The sequence below is a fragment of the Micropterus dolomieu genome, linkage group LG03 (genome assembly GCF_021292245.1).
Source record: "Micropterus dolomieu isolate WLL.071019.BEF.003 ecotype Adirondacks linkage group LG03, ASM2129224v1, whole genome shotgun sequence".
Classification (NCBI taxonomy): Eukaryota; Metazoa; Chordata; class Actinopteri; order Centrarchiformes; family Centrarchidae; genus Micropterus; species Micropterus dolomieu.
The window spans coordinates 14,231,200-14,256,934 of NC_060152.1; the positions used below are offsets into that span (position 1 = coordinate 14,231,200).

At 40.9% G+C, this 25,735-nt stretch overlaps 2 protein-coding genes across 5 annotated transcripts; both read right to left on the reverse strand.

Annotated features, from left to right (window-relative positions):
- Positions 1-17: 17 nt before the first annotated feature.
- On the reverse strand, positions 18-9,557 carry dbpb (D site albumin promoter binding protein b). The gene is made up of 5 exons (XM_046043937.1): positions 8,532-9,557; positions 8,064-8,343; positions 6,945-7,421; positions 3,484-3,737; positions 18-2,451 (listed from the first exon to the last, which is right to left on the reverse strand). Exons 2-5 carry the CDS (start codon positions 8,251-8,253, stop codon positions 2,236-2,238), a joined length of 1,137 nt encoding a protein of 378 aa, XP_045899893.1. The 5' UTR covers positions 8,254-8,343; positions 8,532-9,557; the 3' UTR covers positions 18-2,235.
- A 1,581-nt stretch (positions 9,558-11,138) lies between these two features.
- si:dkeyp-69b9.6 (zinc finger protein 865) lies at positions 11,139-20,776 on the reverse strand. Of its 4 annotated transcripts, XM_046043941.1 has the most exons (4): positions 20,402-20,776; positions 19,904-20,016; positions 15,000-17,484; positions 11,139-14,711 (listed from the first exon to the last, which is right to left on the reverse strand). In XM_046043941.1, the coding sequence occupies exons 3-4, from the start codon at positions 17,032-17,034 to the stop codon at positions 12,346-12,348; spliced, it is 4,401 nt and encodes a 1,466-aa protein (XP_045899897.1). In that variant the 5' UTR covers positions 17,035-17,484; positions 19,904-20,016; positions 20,402-20,776; the 3' UTR covers positions 11,139-12,345. The 4 variants fall into 4 exon arrangements, with proteins under 4 accessions (XP_045899897.1, XP_045899895.1, XP_045899894.1 ...); XM_046043939.1 differs by having other exon boundaries at positions 11,139-17,484; positions 20,406-20,776; XM_046043938.1 differs by having other exon boundaries at positions 11,139-17,484.
- Positions 20,777-25,735: the final 4,959 nt, after the last annotated feature.

Sequence of the window (25,735 nt, forward strand, 5' to 3'; positions counted from 1 at the left end):
AGAGAAAAACAAAGCAGTAGTGAATGAGAACAATCTTTTATTGGTGTTTTGGAAAAATCTCGACTACATCCAAATAACCAGCACTAAGTGGGCTGGGCACCATGGACACCACTGATGCAGCAGGGCAGTTGTAGTTCAATTAGAGTCACTAAAAGATTTATCAACCACATCTGTGAGGATATTAGAGACTAAATCCTGTTGGGAGAGCAAACAATCACTGATTCAGGCTGAAATAAACCAACAAGGAGCATATTGATAGTGTGCATAGTCCATACACTGCCAGGGGAACAGAAGAGGTCTTTGACAGGTAAAGTAAGTCTGCATGAACGTTATGTTCAAGTTACTGCCACGCTTGTGAAATCCATGGTCAAAGAAACCAAGGTGGCAGTTGTGTCCATAGCAGAAGTGAGTAATGTCTAGAGGTCTGAGACAGGATTCAAATGGCAGACAGTGAGGGTTTTTTTCCATTTGAATAGTCTTTCTGAGGAACACTGAAGATCAAAGATGTTTCAAGGTGCAACAGATCATGTTCATCCAAGGAAAGAAAAATCATTCAATAATATAGAACTGCAACAACAAGAGGGATAATCATCATAATCATAACAATAATAATAGCAGTAATGGTAACTATTCATCATGGTCATTAAGGGGATAAAAATCACACTCTATTACTAGTCATCCCTCCCCCAGGAACATAACATAGTGTACCATGCCACTGTGTAGGTGTTGTGGGTACACAGAGAAGTTTATAGATACAGTCAAAAGTAAGAGTAATAACAGGAGTAAACAGTAAGGATGTAGTATTGAAAAAAGCACTAAATAGCAACAAGCTGTGTGGATCAACATAGGAAATTTTGGCTTTTATTTCTCCCAGAAATCTGAGATATTAACACCATTCCACTCAATGGGGGTAGTCGACCCATCTCCTGGAATACATCAAATACACAAAATAGTATAGGCCTATCCAATATACACAACATTTCTCCCCCCATAGTAATGCTAATTAAAGTGTGTTCATAAAGTACAGTAAAGTAACAATGTGCGTTTTACTGGGAAGATAGATTAATTACTATTTCAGAAAAACGTTACAACATTGAGATTTAACTACTCTGTGCACCGACGAGGTACAAGAGAGACACGGGGACAAAACGTAAAGGGAAGAGTTTGCACATAGCTGAGAGGGGACTGGCTGTAAGTGAGATCAGACAGAAATAGAGCAGTTGGATTTAGAAACAGAGGAAGAGAAATGTCCCAACAATCTAAAGAGAGGATCAAAAGGAGCAGAGTTACTCCGGGCATCACAACAGGCTTTCACCAGCTTAGGTAAGATACGAAACGCCAGAGTAGATTAAAAGCAGTCAACTGGGATAGAGAAAAATAGATACAAGTAAAAGATATATGTAAGGACTAGAGAAAGATGTGCCAATTGCAAAAGTTAAGCTCAAAGTACAATGAACTAATCTTGTTGGGGAACTCAATTAAAAAGGATGGTGTTGTTCTATTAAAAAAACGCACAAGACTGGTCGAGACAAGTGTTGAAGATAGTGCTGGACTGTGTACATGGTGCCTCCTCTTATCCCTCATTTTGTCTCTCTTTAGCATGCCCGTTCCCAGTGACAGAAACATAACAGGAAAAATGAAAAATAAGTGCTTGAGTAAAAGCCACAAAAACGTTGAACTATACGATTATAAGATAATTTTTGCTCTCTATATTACAATTGTTACATGCGTCCTCGCCCCTGCTGCTGCATCCTGACATTAATAATCAAGTCGAAAAATACCCATCGATGGCTGACCACCTGTTAAACTGTCCTGACTCATCTATAATAAAAAGATGCTTACCATAGCTTTCCCCCATCTCTATGTCCCCGTCGTGTAGAAAATATACAAAATTATTCTCCAAATTTGCTCTCCCTCTAATTTTCCGTAAGTATTATAAAAATATACAATTCTCCAATAACAAAACTCTTAAAAGTCACATCTTTCATCTGTTAAATTATTCTCTCCATCTTTCACTTTTAAGAGCTGACACCTCGACAAAACAAGACACCTGAGCTTCATTACACAGACCTTCTCCTTGTCTTATACATTCATCATCATAATCATCAGCTTCCTCATCATCATCACCATTTTCTTGACCCCGTTCTGTCCATCACATCACCCCAAAAAATTCAAAGTCTTAAATTTTAATCCAGCTTTTATTCCTCCTCTTCCTGATTTTGTTCCACGCCTTCATCACTGGTCAGCAAGACGGCTTTCGTATTTACTAAGGATGTTGCGACAGCGGCCCAATTCCTTCCGAATCTCAGCCACTTCTTGTCTGAGGGCGGAGTTCTCTCTCTCCAGGTAGGCAGCACGCACAGATATTTGGTTCTCCTTTATACGGCGAGCATCTCGAGAACGCTTTGCTGCTTCATTGTTTTTATACCTCCTGGTCCAGTACTTCTCATCCTAACAGAGGACAGACAAATAAAAGCACACATTGATTATTTCAGCACCTGCCATTTTGATCCAATGATTTATCTTGGCTGATTAGGGAATTTAGATATTATTAGGTAGAAGTAAGTCAATAAACTAATCAATAACTGTTCAGACTTGTTTCTTAAGAAGAGAGTAGTACTCTTAAATAGCCGAACTCCTGTCCTGTTATGGGTAATGTGGGTGTTTGGCCATGAATGAGTGTGGGACATGTTTCTTTCAGATTGCTTCATCCTCAGAGTTTGGTCTGTACTGAGTTGGTGTCTGAGAGCAAATAAAGTATGCAAACAACCTACAAGTCAAACATCCCACTGCTGGAGAAATATAAGGTACCTTTAAAATACTCTAGTGCTATTTATAGATTTATTGTGGAATATTTTGTGCTCTTCCATATATTACCAATTGTATTATAATGTAATCATGCACATTTTTAACTTCACTTATATATCCCCACTTTTCTTTTCTTAACTGATGTGTTTTTTTTGTTCAAGTTGTTCATGAAGTTTCCTTCATGTTGTGTAAAAATGTATTTTCTTGCTCTCGTTTTTGTTTCTTACTGTTTACGCTTCTTTTTGTAACTTTTATTTTAAAAAGTGGTATATAAATAGATCTTTAATTCCTTACCTTAAAAATAAAAAAATCTGCGATAATTTTGTCATTTGATTGACTGTTTAAGTTAATTATCAAGCAAAGATGCCAAAGATTCTCTGATTCCAGCTTCCCTAATGTGAGGATTTGCTGCTTTGCTTAATCATGTCTGGGTTTCTGACGGTTGGTCGACAAAATAAGCAATTTAAAGATGCTGCCATTGTGTTCTGGGAAGCAGTGAATGATATTTTCACAGTTTTACGTTTTATAGAGCAAACAACAATCTATTACTTTAAAGAGGATCACTTTAAAAACTCATGATGTTTTAAAATGACCTGAGCTAAAATTACTTCCCTCCCAAGGGGCACATTGCCCACCACTGCTCTGAATTTGTTGCAGTGAAGGCTTCAGACTCACCTTCATGTTATCGGGCACCAGGATCTTGCGGGCCTTCTTGATCATTGGCTGTGGCTTGAGCTCCTCTTCGCTGAAGGAGTGTCTTAGGTCGAAGTTCTGCTGGCCAGAGGAGCTGGACATGCTGTCTGAAGCATCCATGTCAAACATTCCAGCCCCATCTGGCCCACTGCCCGTTGGCGTCAGCAGAGGTGGACACGAGGACGAGGACGAGGAGCAGGGTGACTCACAGGAGTCGTTCATAGTCGTCTGACTCCCTGAAATTAAAGAGTAGAACAATCTGTTTTGCAAGATGTTCACTATGCAACATTTATCCTGAAATTGATAATACTGTCACACTTAGATAGAGTAGCTGATGACCACAGTCCACTAAGACAACAAGACAAACACACATGCAGCATTACATCATAATGACCACCAGATGGCTGCAGAGAGCTACTTTATTAGTGTTGTAAACAACAAACAACATTCCTTTGCCCTTCACTGCTTCCAAAGAACTGAGGATGGTTTTCAACCTGCTTTCATGGACTCTAAGATTGTCAGATTCGGGGCAATCTTAAGAAGATATTTATATATCTGGGAATATACCCTGCAAATACAGGTGATAAGATAATATAATACATATAATATTTAGCATACAGATTAACATATATAATGGAGCTACAGGATGCTGTAGTAAGAAATACTAAGCAAATGTTAGGCTTTTCCATGATATCCATCTTTTCATTCCACATCATGTATCTCTCATTATGTGTACTACTGCTAAAAAAAAGTGTAACAGTAGTCCTTATGTTCCTGTGTGATCCTACGGAATCTTGTCAAGCTCTGCGCAAACAAGCGTTTTAATAAACAGACACATAACCTCATTCATTCTTTTAATTCAATATGTGCATGCTATTGGCTATTATTATTAATGAAAACCACAAATCCTGGTTAACCAAAGCCAACATCAAACCAAATACCAATACAGAAATCTAAAGGTGGAAATGTTATGTAACTTTCTACCCCCCCACCTTTTTTTAAAGCTAGTTTCTTTAAATGGGGCCACTATAGGGATATACCTCCTCACCCCACCCCCTTTAAACCCCAATGATCCATTCGTACTGAACTTTCTTTCCCTATAAGAGCACAAAACTCCATTTAACTGTTCCTAAATATCCATACACAAACAACTCAACACCCTTGTTAGAAATATAGGCAATAATTGGCAAGGGGAACAGGGTTGGGGTAGAAGGATACATAATAAGACAGCCATTTAACACCGCAGCCTTACAAATGACCACAGAATAGCATAAGCACAGTTTAAACAAAACATGTACGCCTTAAGTTCCACTAAGCTGGTAATTAATGCTTACTATGTGGAAACACTATCCAAGAACAATATAAAGAGTACACAATGTGGTGTAATGGGCCCCTCTATTCATCCAACCATCCCCTCTATCTATGATATATGTCCCTACCTGTAATATATAAGCAGCTATAATGTATAATGAGTACATTATAATGAGTAATGGCTGTTTTGTGGCCATGTAGTAGGAGGGCATGTTTTTTTTTTTTTTTACACCAGATACACCCTAAAGTGATGATCCAATGTTCCCACAATGACAACGCCTCTATATAACAGCACACAACGCATTTTAGAAGTGCTTTCACAGACACCAAGATGAAATGAAGCATGTCCCATAATACATGATCAGCGGGTGTAAACATCACTGAATTTGGGTGTGGCAACTGTAGGCAACCAAGTGCCACAGAGGCCAGAAAATATGAATGTTTTCCTCTGTGTGTGTCTCAACCAGAAGATTTCAATGACTTCTGCTACCTAAAGCCGACAGCAGGAACTAGTCAGTGCAACCACCTGGTGTGGTGTTTTGTTGGAATGAAAACCTGCAAGCCCTCAGCCCTCCTGTGGTACACGTTTGCCTCTCCCTGTTTTTTTGGGAAGCTCTGGTGCACTTGCTAAGTTGGTTTTCGTGCATAATGTCCACGAAGCAGGTTTTTGTTTTTAAAGAAATGGTCCAATATGTGACATATGCACACATTTCAGGACAACAGCATTCCAAGAAGGCCTGAAGCTGTTGTGAAGGTAAACAGTAGCCCTTGTCCTTCTAAGGTAACTTAGATAATCATGTGTTGTGGGTGTTGCTCCATTCAATATTTATGAAGCAGCTGTTGGTTTGGCACCTTAATGAGAATACAGCTTCCTAGTTTCAAGCTTTGTAAGAGATTAGGAGAATTATTCACTCATGACATATATAAACTTTTCGTCTCAATAACCCATTTTTAACTAACAACAAGGCTTACATTTATATTTAATGTTTTTGGAATTATAATCTATTTTATATTTTATATAATTAACTAATTATTTTATATAAACGAATTGTAATACAAATGCATTGGACTTTATCATGCAATATAAATACATCATCAGAGTTTATAAGCATGCAAATTTGTCACTAAATGACTGCATTAAAGGTCCTGTGTCAATGTCCCATAAAGTATAATATTCTCTTCTGGCTATCAGTGAACTTAATGTCATTCATTGTTGATCAAATGTTCTGTTTGAAGTCCAGCAGCACAGGGAAACTCTTCCTGTTGCTCTGTCTGTCTGTCCCTCCTCCCTGCGGGCTCCTCCTCCATACTGGCCCTGCCTCTAGTTCTCTCACTCCAGTACTCTCAGCCCCGGCACGTGTACTGACGCGTACACATGTCCATGGCTTGTGAAGTGAGGAGAGATTTAAAGACACGCAACCGCAAACACACTTCTCTCCCTCTCCCTCTCTCAGTACTGTTTTGACCCTGCTGCACATTCATCATTGGCCGGGACTGAATGCTGATTGTGTTGTACACTGCAGTACATAGATCACATGCCAAACCCTCCTTGTCATTGCTGTGAGGTTGACTCATCAAATACCTCAAGACTTACCTACCTTTTTCTCATACATCCTCTCTCTGAATTTTTCCTCAAATCTCCCTGACCTCCTCTCCCAACATTTAACCCTGCACCATGCTACAAAATGAAAACTAAAGTTCAGTAAACTCAGTCTGTTTTCTCTTTCAAGTTGACTTTGCATCTGAAGCCATGTGACTGTATCTCCTGCCTTCAGTTTGGTCCCACAGGACAGAAAAATGCTTGGTCACCATGGTATTCGTTATAAACGCAAAGGAGAGTTGATGTGCTGAATCTCTAGCCCGCGGGAACATTAAAAGTACACCACATAACCTTGATTACTGTACATCTCAACTATTATTGATTGTAGGGTCTACTAGTCTCATATCAGTGGCAGGGCACAATTTGTCTCTTTCAGCTTGTCAACTCTGTAAAGTTTGCAGAACCCTCTTCCTTGATACTGCTGTTTTGAACTGATATGGACAAACCTTGAAGAATGAACTGTCCTTGTTCATTTATTTATTTTTCAAATGTGCATCTATTAAGACAAAATGCTGACTGTTTGTGAACTCACCATGTAGACAGTCGTTCCCTCCTGCAAGGCTCTGCGGCTGAGCCACCTCCAAACCGATGAGCGATGGGGAAGAAGAGGACGAAGGTGATGAAGATGTGGAGCAAGGTGGGGATGAGGGCGGTAGGCACTGGGAGCTCTGGTTGGGCACAGCTGACTGGGAGCTCTGTGAGGGGATCTGGGCTGAACTGGAGCTGTTGTTGTTATGCATGCTGCCCATTCCGTTTTCGGTCAGAAACTCCTCCAAGTCCATGTACTGAAGCTGGAAGAGGCCCCCATCTGCAGGCAGGGTGCGATCCCACAAGAGAGGCCCCAAGAACTGATTGAAGGGTCCTCCTCCATTCCCATTCCCATTTCCATTGCCATTTCCACCACCTCCTCCTCCACAGCCATTACTACTAGTACTGTTGGCTATCCCACTGCCATTCCTCATGGGGCAAACTCCCAAAGAATCCTCATCAAGGTCCAGTCTCTCTTTGTCTGTCAGAAATAGAAGAGCAGAATCATTATTAGTACAGACTGAAGATGATGAATAACTTTGTTGTGGCTTTAACAGACAGAAAGTTCTATCACTAAACGGTTTTGTGGCAAATGGATGCTTACATCCAATCTCCATATATGTTCAGAATTAAATGGGGTGGCAGGTGTATCCGTAAGATGCACGTCTGCAAAACCTCTGTGTCTATGTTCTACGTCTCATACACACACAAAAAGACACACACCAGATGGCAGCTGAATTGCAGCATTAACCAAGAGCTGAAAACCAATTTGTTGCCATAACATATACATAAGCTGCTGAACAAATCTCACAATAGCTGGAGGTACACTTTGGCACAGCAAGCAACCAGAACACATGCCTGCACAGCATTACAGCTAAACCAAAACATGTCACCACTCATTGTAATCTGGATCCTAATTTGAAGTCGTAGCAGGGATTATAACCCAGGTGAATACGCATCAGGGTCACTGAGGAGGCATCCTGAGTGTGTGTGTGTGTGTGTGTGTGTGTGTGATGGTGCTGGTCAAGACTTCTGTGTGAAATTCTGGTACCATAAATTATGATAAATGTAATGTTTGGTCTTTAATGACATAGTATTAATTCATCAAATGGGAGTTTCTCACCTTTTGCATCACATGGGCTTTTTAAACGTTGGTCTCCTTTCATGGGGTGCTGCAGGAGGGATTTAAGACCTGTCATAGAGTTGAGATGCCCCCCTGTGAGGGAGCCTGCAGGCTGAGTACAACTTCCAAACTGCGGGCTTGCGCCAGCTGGGAGGTCAGGGGTCGGAAGCTGGGAGAGCTGCCTGGACATCCTGAACCAGTCGGGGTCGCAAAAAGACACCTAGGGCACTTGAATGGGCGTGGCGAACTGACCGAAGTACCTACCAATAGGACAAGTACGCTGGATGCGTGAGTGTGCAGGAGGGGTGGGGGTGGAGGGTGGGGAGTACAGAGAGAGACATAGTTTTGAGAAGTGCATATGCAGAATAAAGCAACAACTGTAATGCAATTGCAAATACGGACATTGTATTAATGACGCAGTTTAATTATACTTAGGAAACTTAAGTTAAAAACACATGCAACTTTTACCTTTCACTTGTAGTACTGTAGAGTTCCTTATTTCCTTGCAAAAATATTTTCATCGAAATATTCCATTGCAGTTGGATGTTGTTGAAATTGTTCAGTATATCAAGCTGATATTCTCAGAGGACCCGTGTGGGAGGGACACTCAGACTATCTGAGTAGGAATACTGTCCATAATAAAAAAAAAACGCAAATGCGAGAAAATGCCAATAAATCCTCCGCACACAGCACGGACAGGAAAATGTCACAATTAAAACTTGCAGAGTATTATCCCGACTTAATCGTCCTGCGATTAAAAGACCCGAAAATAGTTGCAAAGCAGACCTCTGTCAAAACAAAACAAGCGAAGGAAAACCGTGTGTACAGAAAAAACACACAGCGACGAGGGTAGTGGCTGTATTGGTCAGATGACAAGTTGAATTGGTGTTTCGCTCCTCTGCTGTCGCGCTCTGCTGTCTGTCGTGTGGGGAGGAGGGGGGTCGTTTCCTCTTTCTCCGTCTGTACTTTTTTTTGCATCCGGTGGATCCAGTCACGGGCGCACGGGCTTCGGTGTGTGTTTGGGCCGTGCTAGGTTTACGTCCCACCGTCCTCTCTCTCTCTCTTTTTCTCTCTCTCTCTCGCTCTCAGCTGGAACGGACACGGGCAGTTCACGTGACGTCACACCTCGCGAAACAAGCGAGAGGCGCGAGGGGGGCGGGGCCTGGGTTTAACAGACCTCTCAATTCTCGCTTATTATTTATGACACACCTACCCTCGTGCAACACTTAAGGAGAACAGTTTGTTTTGTCTGACAGGTACACACACTGTCTGTGACTTTTCCTAGTGTGTTCATACTGCAGCAATAAAGATGTGCATTTAAGATTTAGTGTGATGACAGAAAACAACATTTACACTAGTAAACCATCACAAATCACTAATGTAGTTTTGCTCAGAAAACACTGGCTCCTAATTTACCCCTCTCTGTTAGAGCAGAGTTTTGGCTTTGTGTAATAATCAGCTAGTGCAGCATGGCTTTTCCAGTTTCCTTGTAATCCACAGAAAACGTGAGTGTGCCGTTTTTTCAGGCGAGAGGAACGCTTCAGCACGTTGCCTCCCGGCGTACAATAGCTGTTCCACCTCACGTGTATCAGGCACGCGGAGACACGGCCTGTCCGCTCGCGGCTCTGGCTGCGATTGGCTTTGGAAAATTGTCGCTCCGCCCACGACGAGCGCCCATTGGGCAGAAATAGGTCGAATAAACCCGCCCGCTCGGATTCCCCCCGTGCATGCCACTGCCGCGTGAGACCAGTTCGAAAGACAAAAAGCGCGAGGGCTGTCTAGTCTACTGTATAGGAGTTGCCGATCACATGCAAAACACAGTGCGCCGCAGGAATTCACCTATGTTTTTTTTTTCCAGAGTTGGATATGTAAAAGCTAACAAGTAAATAGCTGACAGACATAAGGCATCATACAGCTAAAGCTTTAGTGAATAATAAAGAGCACATATGAATATTATGTAGCAAGTGTGAATAATATTGAATATAACGGCAGTAAGAAATAGTATCTGGGCCCCTTCAGTTGACACAGTGCTAAGAATCACTGTTTTTCTTTTCTTTTAAAGCCACTTCAGACAAATTGTGATTTGTGACACTGGGCTATATAAATAAAACTGACTTGACTTTTAAATAAAACCATCCAACTGGAAGTTTTTTCCAGCTGTGGGCCCCTAAGATTGTAACCACCTGTCACCCCACCTAAAACAACAGTGGATATGAATCATCATATTTCACATTGCAAGCAAGGCAGATTCTTATCATCAATCTGAATGCACACACACTTGGACACTAGTGACATTAAAATCACTTTAACATGTACACTATATATTAACTCCATCACTTGCAGGACATTGTGGTCGTTGTTACTTGAGAAAGTATCAAATATTTTACTGTAGTTGCTTTGCTATTATAAAATCATTGATGTGGAATCACAGAAAAGGTTACAGTAAGAATTAAATTTTCTAATGCAAAAATTACATTCCGTGAATTTCTCTTTTAAACCACATTCATTTCTAAATATTCAGTTAGATTACTTGGTGATGTTAAAGCATGTTGTTTACTTTGTGGCAATAATCTTGTAGTAAACAGCAGACAGGGACATACTTCAGTCACACAGTGCTCAGCCTCTCTAGTCCACCCCCTATCAGTGCAAAATCCATGTGACTGCCACACTCATCCACACCAGGCCAAGAGTACACTATAAATGAGTTGCTTACTGCCATCTTGTGGAGCTACGAGTGAAAAATTTAACACAGTCATTTATTTTGAGTATGGTGATAATATACTGTAAGTTTTAATAATTGAAACAAGTCATTACCTTAGTGTAATCTGGCCAATAACACTGGTAAGCCTAAACACTTTGATTAAATGTATTGGTATATTAACTAGGCTACATCCTGAAATCCATTTTATCCACAGAGTGATATGAGATTCATATAGGACATAAAGCTTAATATAATTGTAAAACGTCAATACTGACTTTGGTTACAGTTACAACTTACTCATGTTCAATGAGCAGCAGTTTGTACCATCTTTTGGATACTGCGGTAAGGAACTTGAGAAATGAAAGGAAAACAAATTATTACACTTAAGGTTTATTCATTGCTGAAATATAATCAACTACTTACTTCTCAGTAAATAATGTGATAGAAATCTACTAAAACTATCATTTTTCTTTAGAAGAAAAAAACAAGGCTTGACAGGGGTATGACAGTTTCATAAGTGAATAAAGTGACAAGATGTACTTAAAACCTTTAGAAGAAGAAAAACAAGGCTAGACACTAAGAATATGATTGCAACTCAGCAAAAAGTAAAAAAGGTTGAAGGGGTTAAGTGTAAGATTGGCATGAAGACTGATTGGGTTACACACATAAATACATGGAATATTACATTTGTTTCTATTATGATAGGTCCATGACTTTAACACACCATGAAGTACTGTAGAAATAATCACTGCTAAAAAGAGCATACAAATAACATGAGATAAACATGTGTTACAGTCCACTTGTTTAACCTGTTTTCAATCTCTTGGTATAAAAGCTAGGAATATTTCAAATAAATGAAATAAACTGAACATACTAAGCAAGGCTTTTTGTAAGTTTCTTCATTTTGGCAGAAGAGGGATCCTTGTAATGCTAATTACCAGCAACTTTGACATTTTATCTATATGTGATTAAATCACTAGGGAATATAGAGTAACTTTCAAATTATGCTCAACACTACAAACTTCTGGGGATATACTGAATAAACCATCACATACTGTAGGAGTGATTTCACAACCTCAGCAAAAAACTTGACCAGAGAACAAACATGCACTGACGAACTATCAACAAAGGTCTTTGTCCCCATGTCCCTACTCCTAATAAATGCACTTTACATTTTTAAAAAATCCTCAGAGCCTCTGAATGAACAACAACAAGACAAAGTACACAGCAGAGACATTTATCATACAGCAAGAGGTGTAGCAGGGATTCTAGTTATGGGGAAGAGAGATACATTAGCAGGTCATTTCACCTAAACTTGTCTAGTAACTGCACAGTGTCAGCCAAGCATAGTGTCAATGCACTTAAGGGGTTAATGAACCTATGGAAACAGTCACGTCTTTGAAAACACCTTCCAATATAATATGGAAGAATTTCTGGTGATAGGGTGATTTTATAGGATGCTCTACAGTAGTTGTTAACAGAGACATGAGGCAAATTCTCCTCAAGTCCCTTTTTTCTCATCTTCCCAATTAGAACTAAAATATCTTTCTTATTTGCCACTCTTTTCAGATACCAGGATGCTCAGTATCTATATGGTCCCTGTAGGAATGGCATCTCCTCCTGACCCTCTTGGGTTTGTCTCTCTCCTGGTGTCTTTGAAAGCTTCAGCCTTTTAGCATCTCCTCGCTGCAGTCCTTTAGCCCTGCGGCGGCAGGACACCTTGTGCCTGTGGAGCAGCGTAGCATTCCAGAAGCGAATGGAGCAGCGGCGGCAGGAAAAAGTCCCCCTGGCACGATGGGAGGCCCGATGGATGAAGGCTGCCAAAGGCCTGTGAGACTGCTTCCCACATACACAGCACCTTAGTCGCTCCTGAGTGGTTGAGGCTTTTTTGGGGTGTTTAACTGCCATGTGGACTAGCAGTCCGGCTTTACGAGAAAACACAGAATTGGGGCATATAGGACAGCCAAAACGTTTCACAGGGACTTTGAGAGACGACAGGATCTGCACCTTCATTCCCCCAGTGTTGACAAGCTTATACCCACCACCACCTGATCCTCCTCCTCGTCTAATTGTCAAACGAAGAGAGCCTTGTTTTTTATTCAACTGCCCTCTTATTGTACATCTTATCTTTCTCTTCCTTTTGCTTCCATCAAATCTGACTAAATCTTGGGATTCCCATTTATTTTCCCTCCAATCTCTGCTGTTGGACTTTTTTTTTTTCTTCTTGTGTCGTCTCATTTCATCATGTGATAACTGGATGCTGCAGTCAAGGTGTTGGTGGGACTGGGCACCTGACTGAAGATGAGGATGATGGTGGGAGTGATGATGATGATGATGCAGATGATGATGTTCAGTGGAGGGCAGTTCCGTGAGGGGCTGGAACGGGGCTGTGGTGTGAAGCGTACGGCTACGGGATCCAGCTGGATATATGTGCTCTCCTTTCACCCCGGCTGGGGAATGCGGGTGCTGGGGGGGCATGATTGTAGAATTTGGAGGCAGAGGCTGCGAGTAAGATGGAGCATTAGAGGCTGAAGAATGGGAAGCATCATAGAAGAGAGGAGAGTAACCAGCTGGTGGTTGCGGGGGTGCCTGTTGGTGGCTATGAGTAACGACACTTAGACTCTGCCCTCCATGGCCTTCTGTGGAAGGAGCCATTTGTAGCAGGGCATTGGTGGCAGCCTCACTCTCGGATGCTGACTGATTAACATCACTCCCACCTCTGTTGTCTCCAGACCCACTGCTGCCTTCTTGCGGGTTTGGCGGTTCAGTGCGGGTCATCCCATGCTGTGACTGCCTATGTCGAGTAAGGCTATTGGAGTAAGCAAATGCTTTCCCACATACCTCACAGCAGAAGAGCTTTTCACCTCCACCTTCATGAACCGTCTGGTGATGGGCAGTCAGATGGAAGTGATGGCGGAACGACTTCCAACATATAGCACAGGTATAGAGTCGAGGCGGAGGTGGGGGCTGTGGTAGGGGTGGGGGTGGAGGTTGTGGCGGGGGGTTGGTGTCTTGAGGCTTGACGTCTTGAGAGTAGGAGTAATAGGAGGAGGTGCTTGGTGCTTGGTTCTGGCTCCTGTCTTGGGCCACGCTACATTGAGGGTTTGGGTTAAAGCTGTTAAGGTTCTCCGGAGCTGGTGTTGTGGGCACCTCTTCTAGCTCCCCTTTCTGGTGGAGTTTGCTATGCCTTCTGAGGCTCTGGGAGTATCCAAACTCTTTCCCACAGATGCTGCATTTGTAGTTCTTTGCCCCAGAGTGGACTGTTTGATGCTTGCTGAGGTGAAAAGCCTCTCTAAAATACTTTCCACAAACAGTGCAGTGATGGGGCTTTTCTCCAGTATGAATGCGGTCGTGTCTGCGTAGGGTCTCCCGACGTGCAAATCCCTTACCGCAGACACTGCAGAGGTGAGTGCGTGGGAGGCCACTGGGCCCCATTCTGGGGGTGTATTGCCTACGTTTGGGGGGCTGTCCACCAGGTACAGGATCTTTCTTAGCTCTTGGTTTGCGGGGACGTTTTGGTTTGGCAGTAGGATTCTGAGGGTTGCTGCTCATAGCCTCCTGGCTTCCAACACCTCTGAAATTCTTATCCATACCAGATGTTGATGAGGGTGAGCCCAGAGGACCTAAACCAAGACCACCTAGTAGACCTCCTATGATGTCTCCCCTATCATCCCCTCTATTTCCACTACTAGCTGCTGTTATAGCAGAGATAGCATTATTGACAGAGCTAGTGACATCATCCTCTGAGTCATCCAGTAGAGAAGAAAGGGGCAGGTGGGGCTGTTGCTGCGGATGGTGGTGCTGGTTGTGGCTCTGTGAGTGTGGATGCAGTGTTGGGGCCAAGGGTGCCTTTCTCAGAGCTGGGCCCGCCATCCCACTTCCACAGGGGGAGGCACCAGAGTAGCATGGAGATGGATTACCTTGAGAACGGTGGTCATCATGGTAGCCTGTGTAACGATTCCGAGAGTAGTCAGTGGGGTATTTACCATCTGTTCTGTCCCTGTCATTTGAATTCCCTCCCCTTGCAGACTGAAACAGACCATCACATCCTAAACCTGATTTTGGTTCTCCTTCCCCCACAATGATTACACCATCTTCTTCCTCAGTTTTCCCATAAATAACCCCTCTATTGCTCTGATAAGTTCCCCCTCCTCCGTTACCTCCTCCACCCCCTCCCCCGACTCTGTCCTCACCATCAGTTCCTGTCTTGCTGCCCCTTTGTTTGGGTCCCCTACCTGGCTTGCCGCAGGTGCCTGAGGCAGCATGGTTGAGTAGAGAGGTGCTCTCACGGAAGGCACGACCACAGGCGGGACATCGGAATGGCTTTTCCTCATGTATCTTCTCATGGCGTGTCAGTGACTCTCTACGATTAAAAGCCCGAGAGCAGGTGGAGCAGCCATATGGGCGGGCTGAAGAGTGTATAACACCATGTTGCAGGAGGTGCCCTTTTTTCTTAAAGCCTTTGCCACAATCAGGGCAATTAAATATTTTGTCTGGGCTAGGACAAGAATTGGATGAGGGTTGGGGAGTTTCTTGGGTTGAATGGGGAAGGCTTGGGTCAGGCTGCGTTTTAATATGAACAGGGTTTGGGCCAGTAGTGCTACTATTGCTAGTACCTGCTGTGGTTGGCTCATGCATGCGCAAATGCCTGCGAAGGCTTGAAAGGTGAGGGAAGCTTTTGCCACAATCTCCACAGCTATAAATTGGATCTGTGTCAGACTCTGAGGGGTTGGGTTGCATTGAGCTCTGGTTATCAGATTTAGAAAGGTGAGAATCATTAGTAACCAGTACTGAGGCAGCAGTGGAAGAGGGAGCAGAAGACGAGGAGGAAGAAACTACTGATGAGGATGAAGATGATGAGGCAAGAAGGGATGATGGGTCTCCACCCATATTTGACATACCAACCGCACTCCCAATTAAAGCTGGGGGCTGACCATGACTTAGGCCTCCACCATTACTACTAGTGCTGGGATTACCACTGTGGCTGCTGTGGCCATGGTTATTGCTGCTATTGCTAGCACTATCAGATTTTCTTTGAGGCAAATAGCCAGCCATAGCTTTCTTCCTCCTACTGCTACTGCTCCCACTACTACTACTTCCACCTCCACTGCTTTCCCCTTTACCATCATCCTTAGATAAGGATAAATGAAGTGGCAAGGGGAGGGGCAAACCTGCTTCCTGCTGCATCAGAGACGCTATCTGATTTGATGACAGTACAGGGATGCCCTGAAAGTCAAAGCCACCCAGTGATGAGGGCTGGGAGCCTGGGTGCAGTGGGTGGTGAGGATGAGAATGAGAGTGAGGATGAGAAAGGGTGTGAGGCGGAAGCTGTTGCTGCTGGGGAGGCTGCTGGGGACCCTGCTGTGGCTGGGGAGTGGAGTGGCCATGTGAGTGAGAAGAATGCAAAGCAGGAGGCGGAGCAAGACTAGTACTAGGCTCCCCGCCTGTCTGACTTAAACCAAGCCCTAAGTGGTTATGGGTTCCCTGTTGAACAAGAAATTGCTCTAAACTAGCATTAGCAGGCACCCCAGAAAGGAAATACTGATTAGCAGCTAACATGCAACTAAATTGTTGGTGAAGACTCCGTGCATCAGACTGGGCCCCAACCAACTGGTGTCCCAATGAGCTGACTGCACTGCTGCTAGAAGGGTTATTAGAGGTGGCCACAGAGGTTGAAGGGGAAGGAGAGGAAGAGGAGGGACCAGATGACGCTTGGGGTACAGAGAGGCCGGGATGCAGAGGAGGAGGGGGTGGAGGTGCTGATGTTACTAATCCTCCTAATCCCCCAGCACTCCCACTACTGCTACTTCCCCCAGCAAAGTGCTCAAAGCGGCCTACACCTGGGTGTAACTGCTCCTGTGCTAGTGCTGCCTCAGACGGGTGGAAAGAGCGCAGGAACTGTGGGTAGCCTGAAGAATGGCTTGAGCTGCTGCTGCTCATCTTGCTTGACTTTGAACGAGAGCTCTGAGATGAGGAAGGCTGTTGTTGTAAAGGTGGGGGAGGAGGGGCACTCATCTTGGCAAAAATGGAGGCAGAATCAGAAAAGGCGTTACCTCTAGACCCCTGCAGGGGGCCCAAGCCAAGTCCAGACAGAAGAGCTCCAGAAGACTCAGCCTGCTGCTGCTGCTGCTGCTGGAGTTGATGCTGGTGAAGTTGCACTTGCTGTTGATGCTGTAGTTGTCGATCTAAACCAAGGCCTTTGAACTGGTGGGCCTGGTGCCCACTTAACATCTCTATAATGTCCAGATTGTATTTTCCAAATTGGAACATTTCCCACTCACTGGCACATGGGGGTGCAGGGGCCAAACCTCCAGCGCTAGGAGCGGCAACAATAATCCCACCACTGACTGGTGAAAGACAAACTTTACCCTAAGGGTGAGTTTATGATACAATTTTTTCCAGAACTACTTGAATGTCTTAAATCTAAAGTTCGTCTCTCCAGATTGTTTACTTCTGGTGCTGCTACTCCCTGTTGATCCACTGCCCACACTCTACTTCCAAAATGAGTGGGGTAGCCAGGAAGATGAGTTTATGATCAAAGGGTAAAGGTGTCTTTTTGACAGGTAGATGAGTTCCACCTAATTTCAAAATTGCTTAGAATAGTTTTTATTGAGAAGTAGTTCAAATGACTTCTTCTTGTTTCCTTTGAGTTATTGCGTTGACATTTTCCTTCATCTAAGCAAGATTCCTCATCCGTGTTCAGCCAAGAACTTCCTATAGCTGAAAAAAAAACAAAATTCAAAAAGGGTGAAAGTCATAGAGGGGAAAAGGACTGTAATTTTGAATAAAATTTCACTTACTATCTCTTGATAATAGGACTTTTACATATAACAATGCATCCCATCCATTAAGGTGAATCCATATAGACAGATGCCTAAGTCTGTACTGTCACAACATAAAACATAGAGATTTGTCTCCATGGCCCACATTAGGTGAAATGATCATTTAATCTATTCAGTATCGTCACTACAAAGTCACAATTGCAGAGAGTATGATGCAAGTGATTAGAGATGTTAAGTTTAGCACAATACTTTGACATTTCTAATTCAAGGACAGTTACTCTGGAAAAACTGAACATTTCCTGTTCATGTAAGGTGCCAAAAAAATAATCTCAACAATTCAAGGTATCTCTTTCCAGATGATTCTACTGTTACCGACCACTTCAACAGGTTTATAAGCATATTCAATTGTTTAAATTTTGTAATAACTTACCATGATGTGGTTCTGCTGGATTTCAGCACAACCAGAATTGTTCATTGAATGCCAATTATTTTAATCATTAGGTTCATATTTACTATGGAGGCAAAGGTTATTTTCAACATTCTTACTGTCTACACATGTACCTGTTAACTTACCTTTGTGGCCTCTGCCATAAAGGTAAGTTAGCAGTAAAAAGAGGCTTGCTTATTTAATAAAGTTACTTTGGCGATTTTGACCCAACTTACTACAATATAATACCCATTTCGCCCTTGTATGCTGCAGTAGTTCTGTGATGTACAGTATCTCTCGCTGTCCCCTCAGGTGAGACAGTATATGTAGCTCTCTTTACAAGTACCAAATTTTTACTGAGGAAGAGGTACAGATCGAATACACAGAGGTGTGGTGGTGTTCTATGAAAAACCACATTATACAGCAGATGCCTCACTTTTGGTTGCCATGGAGGTGTGCATATGTAACTGATCATTTGGATTTTACTTGCAGTACTTACACCGGTGGTATTTCTGCTACATTTTACAACATGTGCTGTTACAATCATGTAGTTATTACCACATGGAGGTTTTCCTGAGCTACATTTTGTGTTAACAGAAAAACCAATATCACATAGGGAAAAATTAAACAATGCATTTGTTAATTTACACACAGTCGTTAAAGTAACAGCTCTCCGTTTCAAGCAGTGCTAGATCAAAAAAAAATGTATGAAGACAGGTTGTCCCAGTGAGGCTTTTATTCTGTTTTCATTGCTTTTAGGGTTTTACTGGAAAGTGTTTGCCCTCAAGGTGTGTACAAAAGAGCAGACCTGTTCTTCAATGATTAAATCTTGAATGCAATCAAACATCATAACAGAAACTTAAAAACACCTGGATAGATGTTTAATGTAGGCGATATCAAATATCAGATAATGTCCATTCAGTTCAAGATGTGATTCAGTCTTAAGAGCCCTTTTTGAAAGTCATATTTCTTCATACCTTAAAATGGTGGAAACCATTGGGTCACTGACCCTCATCCAGGTTTACCTTTTCAACATGAAACTATTCATTAGTCATTGGGGAACAGCATCAGTAAATGTTTTCAAATGCAGGTCAACCTATTCTGCAAAAAAATGTTAATTTTAATTCAATCCTTGTTTGGAATTTAGTGAGAGCAAATTTTCTAGCCCCAAAGTTCGCCATACTTGCACCATTTACTTTTTTAATTTCGGTTTTAGTTTGTTTATCACCAGATAGTCACAAAGGCAATCAAGTATTCAGTACATTAAAAAACTGTCAGTTTTATTCTTAGCCTAAAGTCAGTCACTGTAATGTAAAAAGACTATATGAGATTGTCTTTTGTTTCATAAATGTTTTCTCAAAGGATTGTTAATAGTGGGCAGTCACTTGAGTAGGAATAATGGACATAATAATAACAGTCTCAGGTGCTGTGTAGTACCTTAAGATAGGCCAAGAGGAGTACTGACCTGTAAAAATCCACTTACATCCATTCATATTGCACATACACCATTTTGGTTATAATACTTCCCATAAATTGATTCATTGACAAATTAATTTTAAGTGTGTGTGTGTGTGTGTGTGTGTGTGTGTGTCTATGTTTGCACTTCCTGGTCAGATACTAAACTGATTTTGTTGTACTTAAACTCACCAAGTGCAATGACAATAAATTTGAATTATATCTAATCTAACCCCAACTACCAACAACAATAGGATAAATCTATTCAAGTCGATGAAATATATACATTCTCATAGCCAAAGAAAAGGGAGAATAGAAAATTGAACTGTTGCGTTATGCATAATCATTTAACTGCATGAAGGTAAGTTGTTGTTTAACATTAAAATGTCCCATTAATTTACTTCTGAAAAGGGTGAAAGTACACGGTAGAATCACTCACTTTGAATTTCATTTTGCTCACCTCTTAAAATCTTACCGTTTCCATTAATCGATGCGATGAACCTAGAAGGGAGTGAGCTCCCCTGGCAGACGAGGGAGATAATCTATCGCATATATGACTGCCTCTCATTTTAATGTAAATCAGCAATCCTGTGAAGAAGATCAGAAATGCTCAAATTAACATCAGTATCGCACTCGCTGCACAATGTAAACATGAGCAGTACTTTACAGACGCAAGTAATAACGGATGCACTTGTGGTAGCATCCTGTAATAGTATTGGCTAACATTTTTTTAAACAGGAAAACATTGGATGCGATTGCATGAAAAACTTCACGGTTCTCCGTAGCATCATATTTTACACTGGCTCGGCGTGTTTAGCTATTTGGTACCACACGTAATCTAGAAAACCACCATGACCGCTATTGCTAACGTTAGCCATATTTCCAAACCACAATATTACAAGCACGGTGACTACCGTTATGTTGCTAGCGTTAGCATATATATCTGCGTAACCTATAATCAGCAAATGTTTACCTACGCATCCAGTTGCAGAGCACAGTTGCAGATGGATGAGGCCTGTCACGCCTTCTTCTAACTGCCTAGCTAGCTATCGTCCGCTTCCATTTCTGCGTGCCGTTGTCCAGTCGTTAGCCAGAGCCATTTTCACTGATGCTGAGCTGGGTGAAAGCTTACACCGTCTCCCCAGAAATCAACGCCGACGGAGACCGCAGCCGCCTCCTTGTAGTTTCAGTACGACAGTTTGCGCTGACAGGGAGCTTTTGCTCAAGATTTCGACGGCCGTGAAGAATTTGGGTGGTCGGTGATAATATTTTTGGGTAAAAGTGAGTGACGTGTGCTCTCTTAACATTGGTCCTTTCCGGCCCTTGTAATATTTCCGGGTAGCACTAGCGGGGCTCACGGGCGGCTGAATAGGGCTCACAGCGGAGTCACTATTTGTTTGAAGGGTCATACACTTACACAAAAGTTGCATATTCAGATAATTAGTGCCCAATCCACTTAGACAACCCCTATGTATATCAAAAGTTAAACCAGTCTCTGTAGGAGGTTGGGGACTTTTCCCCAGGCTGCATAATGGCTAATGTCTTATAGGCCTATTATACACTAGGAATATTATATCTTCAGGCTATAATATTTCTTGAAAATATATAACATGAAGTGAAAAATATATATTGCGATATTTTACTATTAATTGTCTTTTCTTTTGGTTTTGAAGCAAAATGCCTACTAGTTATAATATCTAATTAATTATTGTCAAGCTCAATCCCTGCAACTGATACATGTGGGAACAGGATTTCCCCTTTATAGCAAAGATGAGCTAACTAAAGCGAGTAAATCAGTGAATAGGCGACTAAATAAATTAATAAAGCAAACAACACCAGACAGACAACAGTGGTCAGGATGTCACTACTTTAAATTATGCCATAAATACACATTTAATGGATCGTTCATATAATAAACATAAGTGAGCTGTCTTTTATTTCTAATATGCATGTTTAAAGAGGTATCGTGAAGTTTATAAAACAGGTATTCAAGGGCATGGTGTTGTAATGTTTTTACAGGCAATCAGAATTAAATCTTTCACAGATATATGTATAAAAATATAGGGTGTATGAATGAATTATAGAATATTTTTGACATAACAGATTTTCTTGGACAATATACACTGTTCTGTTTACTTTCTTCATTATCTCTGTTTTCAGTCTCATTACTTTGTCTGTCTAGTTTGTCTGGATATTTGCTAAATTATTTAATAGCCTAATATAGAGTATTCACAAGAAGAGGTTCATGACACTAAAAGCATGTAATTTCATTTACCACTGACCTCAGTCACAAAAACATCTATAACTCTGTAGTATAACATCCATAGCTGTGTGACTGGTGGATGAAATTAATTTATGAACACAAGTCATATACATCTCTCGAGGCCAACATGTCCTCTCCTATATCCCAACAACAGATTTACACAATTGAGCCAGTTTAAAAGTGATCAACAAATTCCATTACCAGATCAATATGGTGATTTATTACCATAGATATGAGATATGACTTGTGTTCTTCCAAAGCTGTGAGAAAAGCTGTAGGGAACTCAGGAGCTTAACCTCAGGCTAAATCATTTTATCACCACATACATCTTGGATTTGATCAATCATTTCAACCACAGAGATGTGAATAATTTGAGCTCTGTGCCTATGATTTTAAAGAATGGTAATCATGCCTGGGTCAGGATGCAAATCGTGTGCACAGAGCATGTAGGGTACAGAATCTTTTAATCAGGACCATCAAAGGTCCCGAAGCCTCGACTCACACATGTACATTTTCAATTTGAATATTAATTTGTCTTTTCTGGGAAATTTGCAATCTTTCTAACTATAATCAGTGTCATATATATATAGTATAATTTGTTAAAAATGGGGTTTCACTTAGCAGATATTTAATGCATTTAAGAATGGTGGCAGGCATTGGACAGTGTGTTTCTCATCCATCCATGATACAATCTGAGAATACTCACATATTATTGATTTGTTCATTTGTTCTGTTCATTGTTCTGTTTTCTTTATAGTATACGCAAGTTAACAGCTTGAAGGCTTCGTGCAGGTTTTGTCTCAGGCTGAGAAGCTATGACCCTCCTGGTGGTGAAATATTCGCATTACAATGATTGTATCAGTGGCAGCCAGTGCCTAAACCAAACATAATATTTTTTGTGCCCCATTGTGTACCTCCTACAAAAATTATTTCTGCATCAGTACAACGGCTGCTCTTTCATTTAAGCCTTCACACATCTCAGTGCAATAAATGTATTCACAAGTGGTTTTAAATATGAGCTCCATAGCCGTTACCTCACTCCTAAGGATCCAGTAGGTACAGCATGATATAACTCTGCACTCAGATGGTTTAGAGATGTGAATTATATGAAGACAATTTCACCTTTCATTTCATTTAAAAGCACAGTTGTCCACTCCCACTGGCACTGTATAGCCTCACTGTGGCTTATACAATATCTCAGATCCTGGTGATGTGGGATTTTATTATAGACCCTCTCTGTGTGCTCACTAACCTACTGAAGACTAAAAGGCTTTTTGTTAATATAGAGCTGTTGTTTCTGGGTTGACCCCTTATAAAACACACATTTGTCTCGTGATTATTCTTAGAACATTAATTTCATAACATATTGCCTCTGACTAAGCTGCATTTCTCAAAACTGTGACTGGTTGCACAAACATATGTTCATCTGGTCTGTCATATGTTTCTTGAGTCTTGGCCTAAAGTGAATTAGACAGTTTTACAAAAATAGTCATCCTACCTCAGGTTATGTCTGTACAAAGAGATGTTTTTTCTGTAATAACAATCAGTAACAAGTGGCGAAAATGTTGTGGAGCGAGCAATGAGAGGGGAAAGGAGAAAATTTATTTCACTTAAACGGTCATCACTGAATTTTGTGGTAAAATGTTTGTGTCACACATGGTGTAATGAAACAAAGTTAATCAAGTACTGTACTTAAGTACCATTTTGAGGTACCTGTATTTTACTTATGTATTTCCATTTTGTGCTACTTTATACTTCTACTCGACTACAATTCAGAGGGAAGTTTTGTACTTTTTACTCTACCAGAATTATTTAATAATTATTACTGATGTAGTTAAAACTATCAGTAAAATTCTATGCATTTTCTGCTTTATGAGAACTTTTACTTGTGATAATTGAAGTAAAGTTTGCTAATAATACTTTTCACTTAAGTGACATTTTCACTGCAGGAATTTTACTCTTGAACTTATTTTTATTTAGCAGTGTTGCTACTTGTACTTAAGTAAAGGATCTAAATACTTCCTCCACGATTGAATATGTTTGTCAGCTAAATTCTGTTGACATGGAGAAGTAGTTCACAGGCTTGCTTCAAAAAGTGTGTAAATAGATTTTAGCAACCACCTGAGAGGATTTGCAGGTATTATCCAGTCCTCAAAAATGCAGACGGACAACTCGCCCCTCAAAAATTAATTAATTAAGTATAATTTGAAACGTAATTTTAAGGTATGTAACCCAGTCTACATAATATGTTGCAACGTAAGATGCATGGTTCTTTGCACTCCCTTTGTGCTTGCAACATTTGCCTCTTTAGGAAGAGTCTGAAAGCCCTAATGGTTGAAGAAAATCTTCACAATGTTCCATACTAAAATAAGAACATATACCAATATCACTCAATGACAAAAAAACGTCTTGATTTGGTAATATTTATATGTAACAGAGGCGTAGACATAATTACAGAGGTTTGAGGTGACCCAACCGTTAATATGTCTCAGGTAGAAAAATTAGCATAAGATTACAGATAGATTACTACTAAGGTAAAAAAAAAATAAATAAATAAAATATCATGAAACCTCACGCTCTATAATGAACGACAACATTTTTTTTCTCCACCAACTTTATTATACAAATTCTTCGTAAGTCACTGTCGTATCCAAGGGGATCAATGCATTGAACAATAACAAAAGGGTTGTTTTGAAATTTATAGGCATGAAAATAAATCCATTGATTTCATTACTGGACACTGTCCCTGTCCGTACAAATTACTGTTAGAAATGCTTTACATTTCAGGTGGCCATTAACCATCTTCTCTCTAAATGAATTCATAATGGTAAAAACAAACACCATATTCATTCATTTCTTTCTGATAACTAGCTTTTTTTAGCTCACTTGCCTGTGTATTACTCAGCTGTGAAAGTAAATAGCCCCTGTACTCTTGTAGGGGGCTATTTGACGATAGAAAGACAACAAAATGTTATGAGTTTGGCACTGTACAATTCATTAAATACTAACACATAATTTGTTGAATCCTCAAATTAATGTCAAAGAGATCACTCAAAATATTCTGATTGTACTAGCTATACAAAATACAATACTTGCACAAATTAGATTAACCATTTATAAAATTGTGATAATGAGCTTCAATGGATATGGCTTGTGAGATATTACAGACTTTGCTACAGACCTTTTGTGGCTCTATTAAAAAAAATTAATACTACTGTATGTCACCTGTCCTATTTCCCTGAAAAAGACACTGCACTCAAAGCATTCAGGTTTCCATTAGACCAACTTCCATTTCCCTCCAACCTGTGTAATAAACATTCATCTGAACACACATACATTATGGCATCATGGGTTTAGTGTGTACAACCCATAATGTGTTATTGGGTCAGGCTGCTGCACCGGAGACAAGAGACTGCCTCCAGTCTGGTGATGTTAATAACTTCTGGCACGTTCCAAAAATATATCACTCGCTGGCTGTTAAAACACCGTCATCTACATGTACCTTTTGAAGGCTGCAGATTTTTTCAGTAGACATTTTTTGTTGTTGTTGTTAAGTGGAAACCTAAGTAATCACTTGAGATCAAGAAGTCATAAGGCCGATGTCTAGGAACAGTACATACAGCTGGAAAACTGGCCATATAAGCATTGATGACCTTAAAATCCAGGCAAATTGTAAATGCCTCTCAATGAAATGGAGCTCGCATGCATCAAGATTTGGAATGCTTTTAAAAACTTGAATTTATGACCAGATGTATGAAAAACCAACTAGTCATGAGAATGCTAGTTATCTAAAAACAATAAACACTTAAATCCCACCAAGTAAAAGAACATCACATCATAAGATAATTGTTAATAATAACCATAACAGTTATACTAATTATTAATAATAACACTCCATCATATTCATAACAACTACATTTAGCACTGTGTATAGGAAGATTGTCCAAATGAAATATGTGTTTCTGTTTATCAGTATTTCATCTATGTATCCTTTCACATGACTGAACTAAAACCAAGCGGTAACAAGTTCCTTCTTTGATCTGT

Coding starts and splice junctions, on each gene's coding strand:
- si:dkeyp-69b9.6 (XM_046043939.1), bottom strand. CDS start 17,034: ATGTTCCAATTTGGAAAATACAATCTGGACATTATAGAGATGTTAAGT.
- dbpb (XM_046043937.1), bottom strand. CDS start 8,253: ATGTCCAGGCAGCTCTCCCAGCTTCCGACCCCTGACCTCCCAGCTGGC. Junction 3,738..6,944: donor AGGGAACGACTGTCTACATG/GTGAGTTCACAA, acceptor CTTTAATTTCAG/GGAGTCAGACGACTATGAAC. Junction 2,452..3,483: donor TGGTGCCCGATAACATGAAG/GTGAGTCTGAAG, acceptor GTCCTCTGTTAG/GATGAGAAGTACTGGACCAG.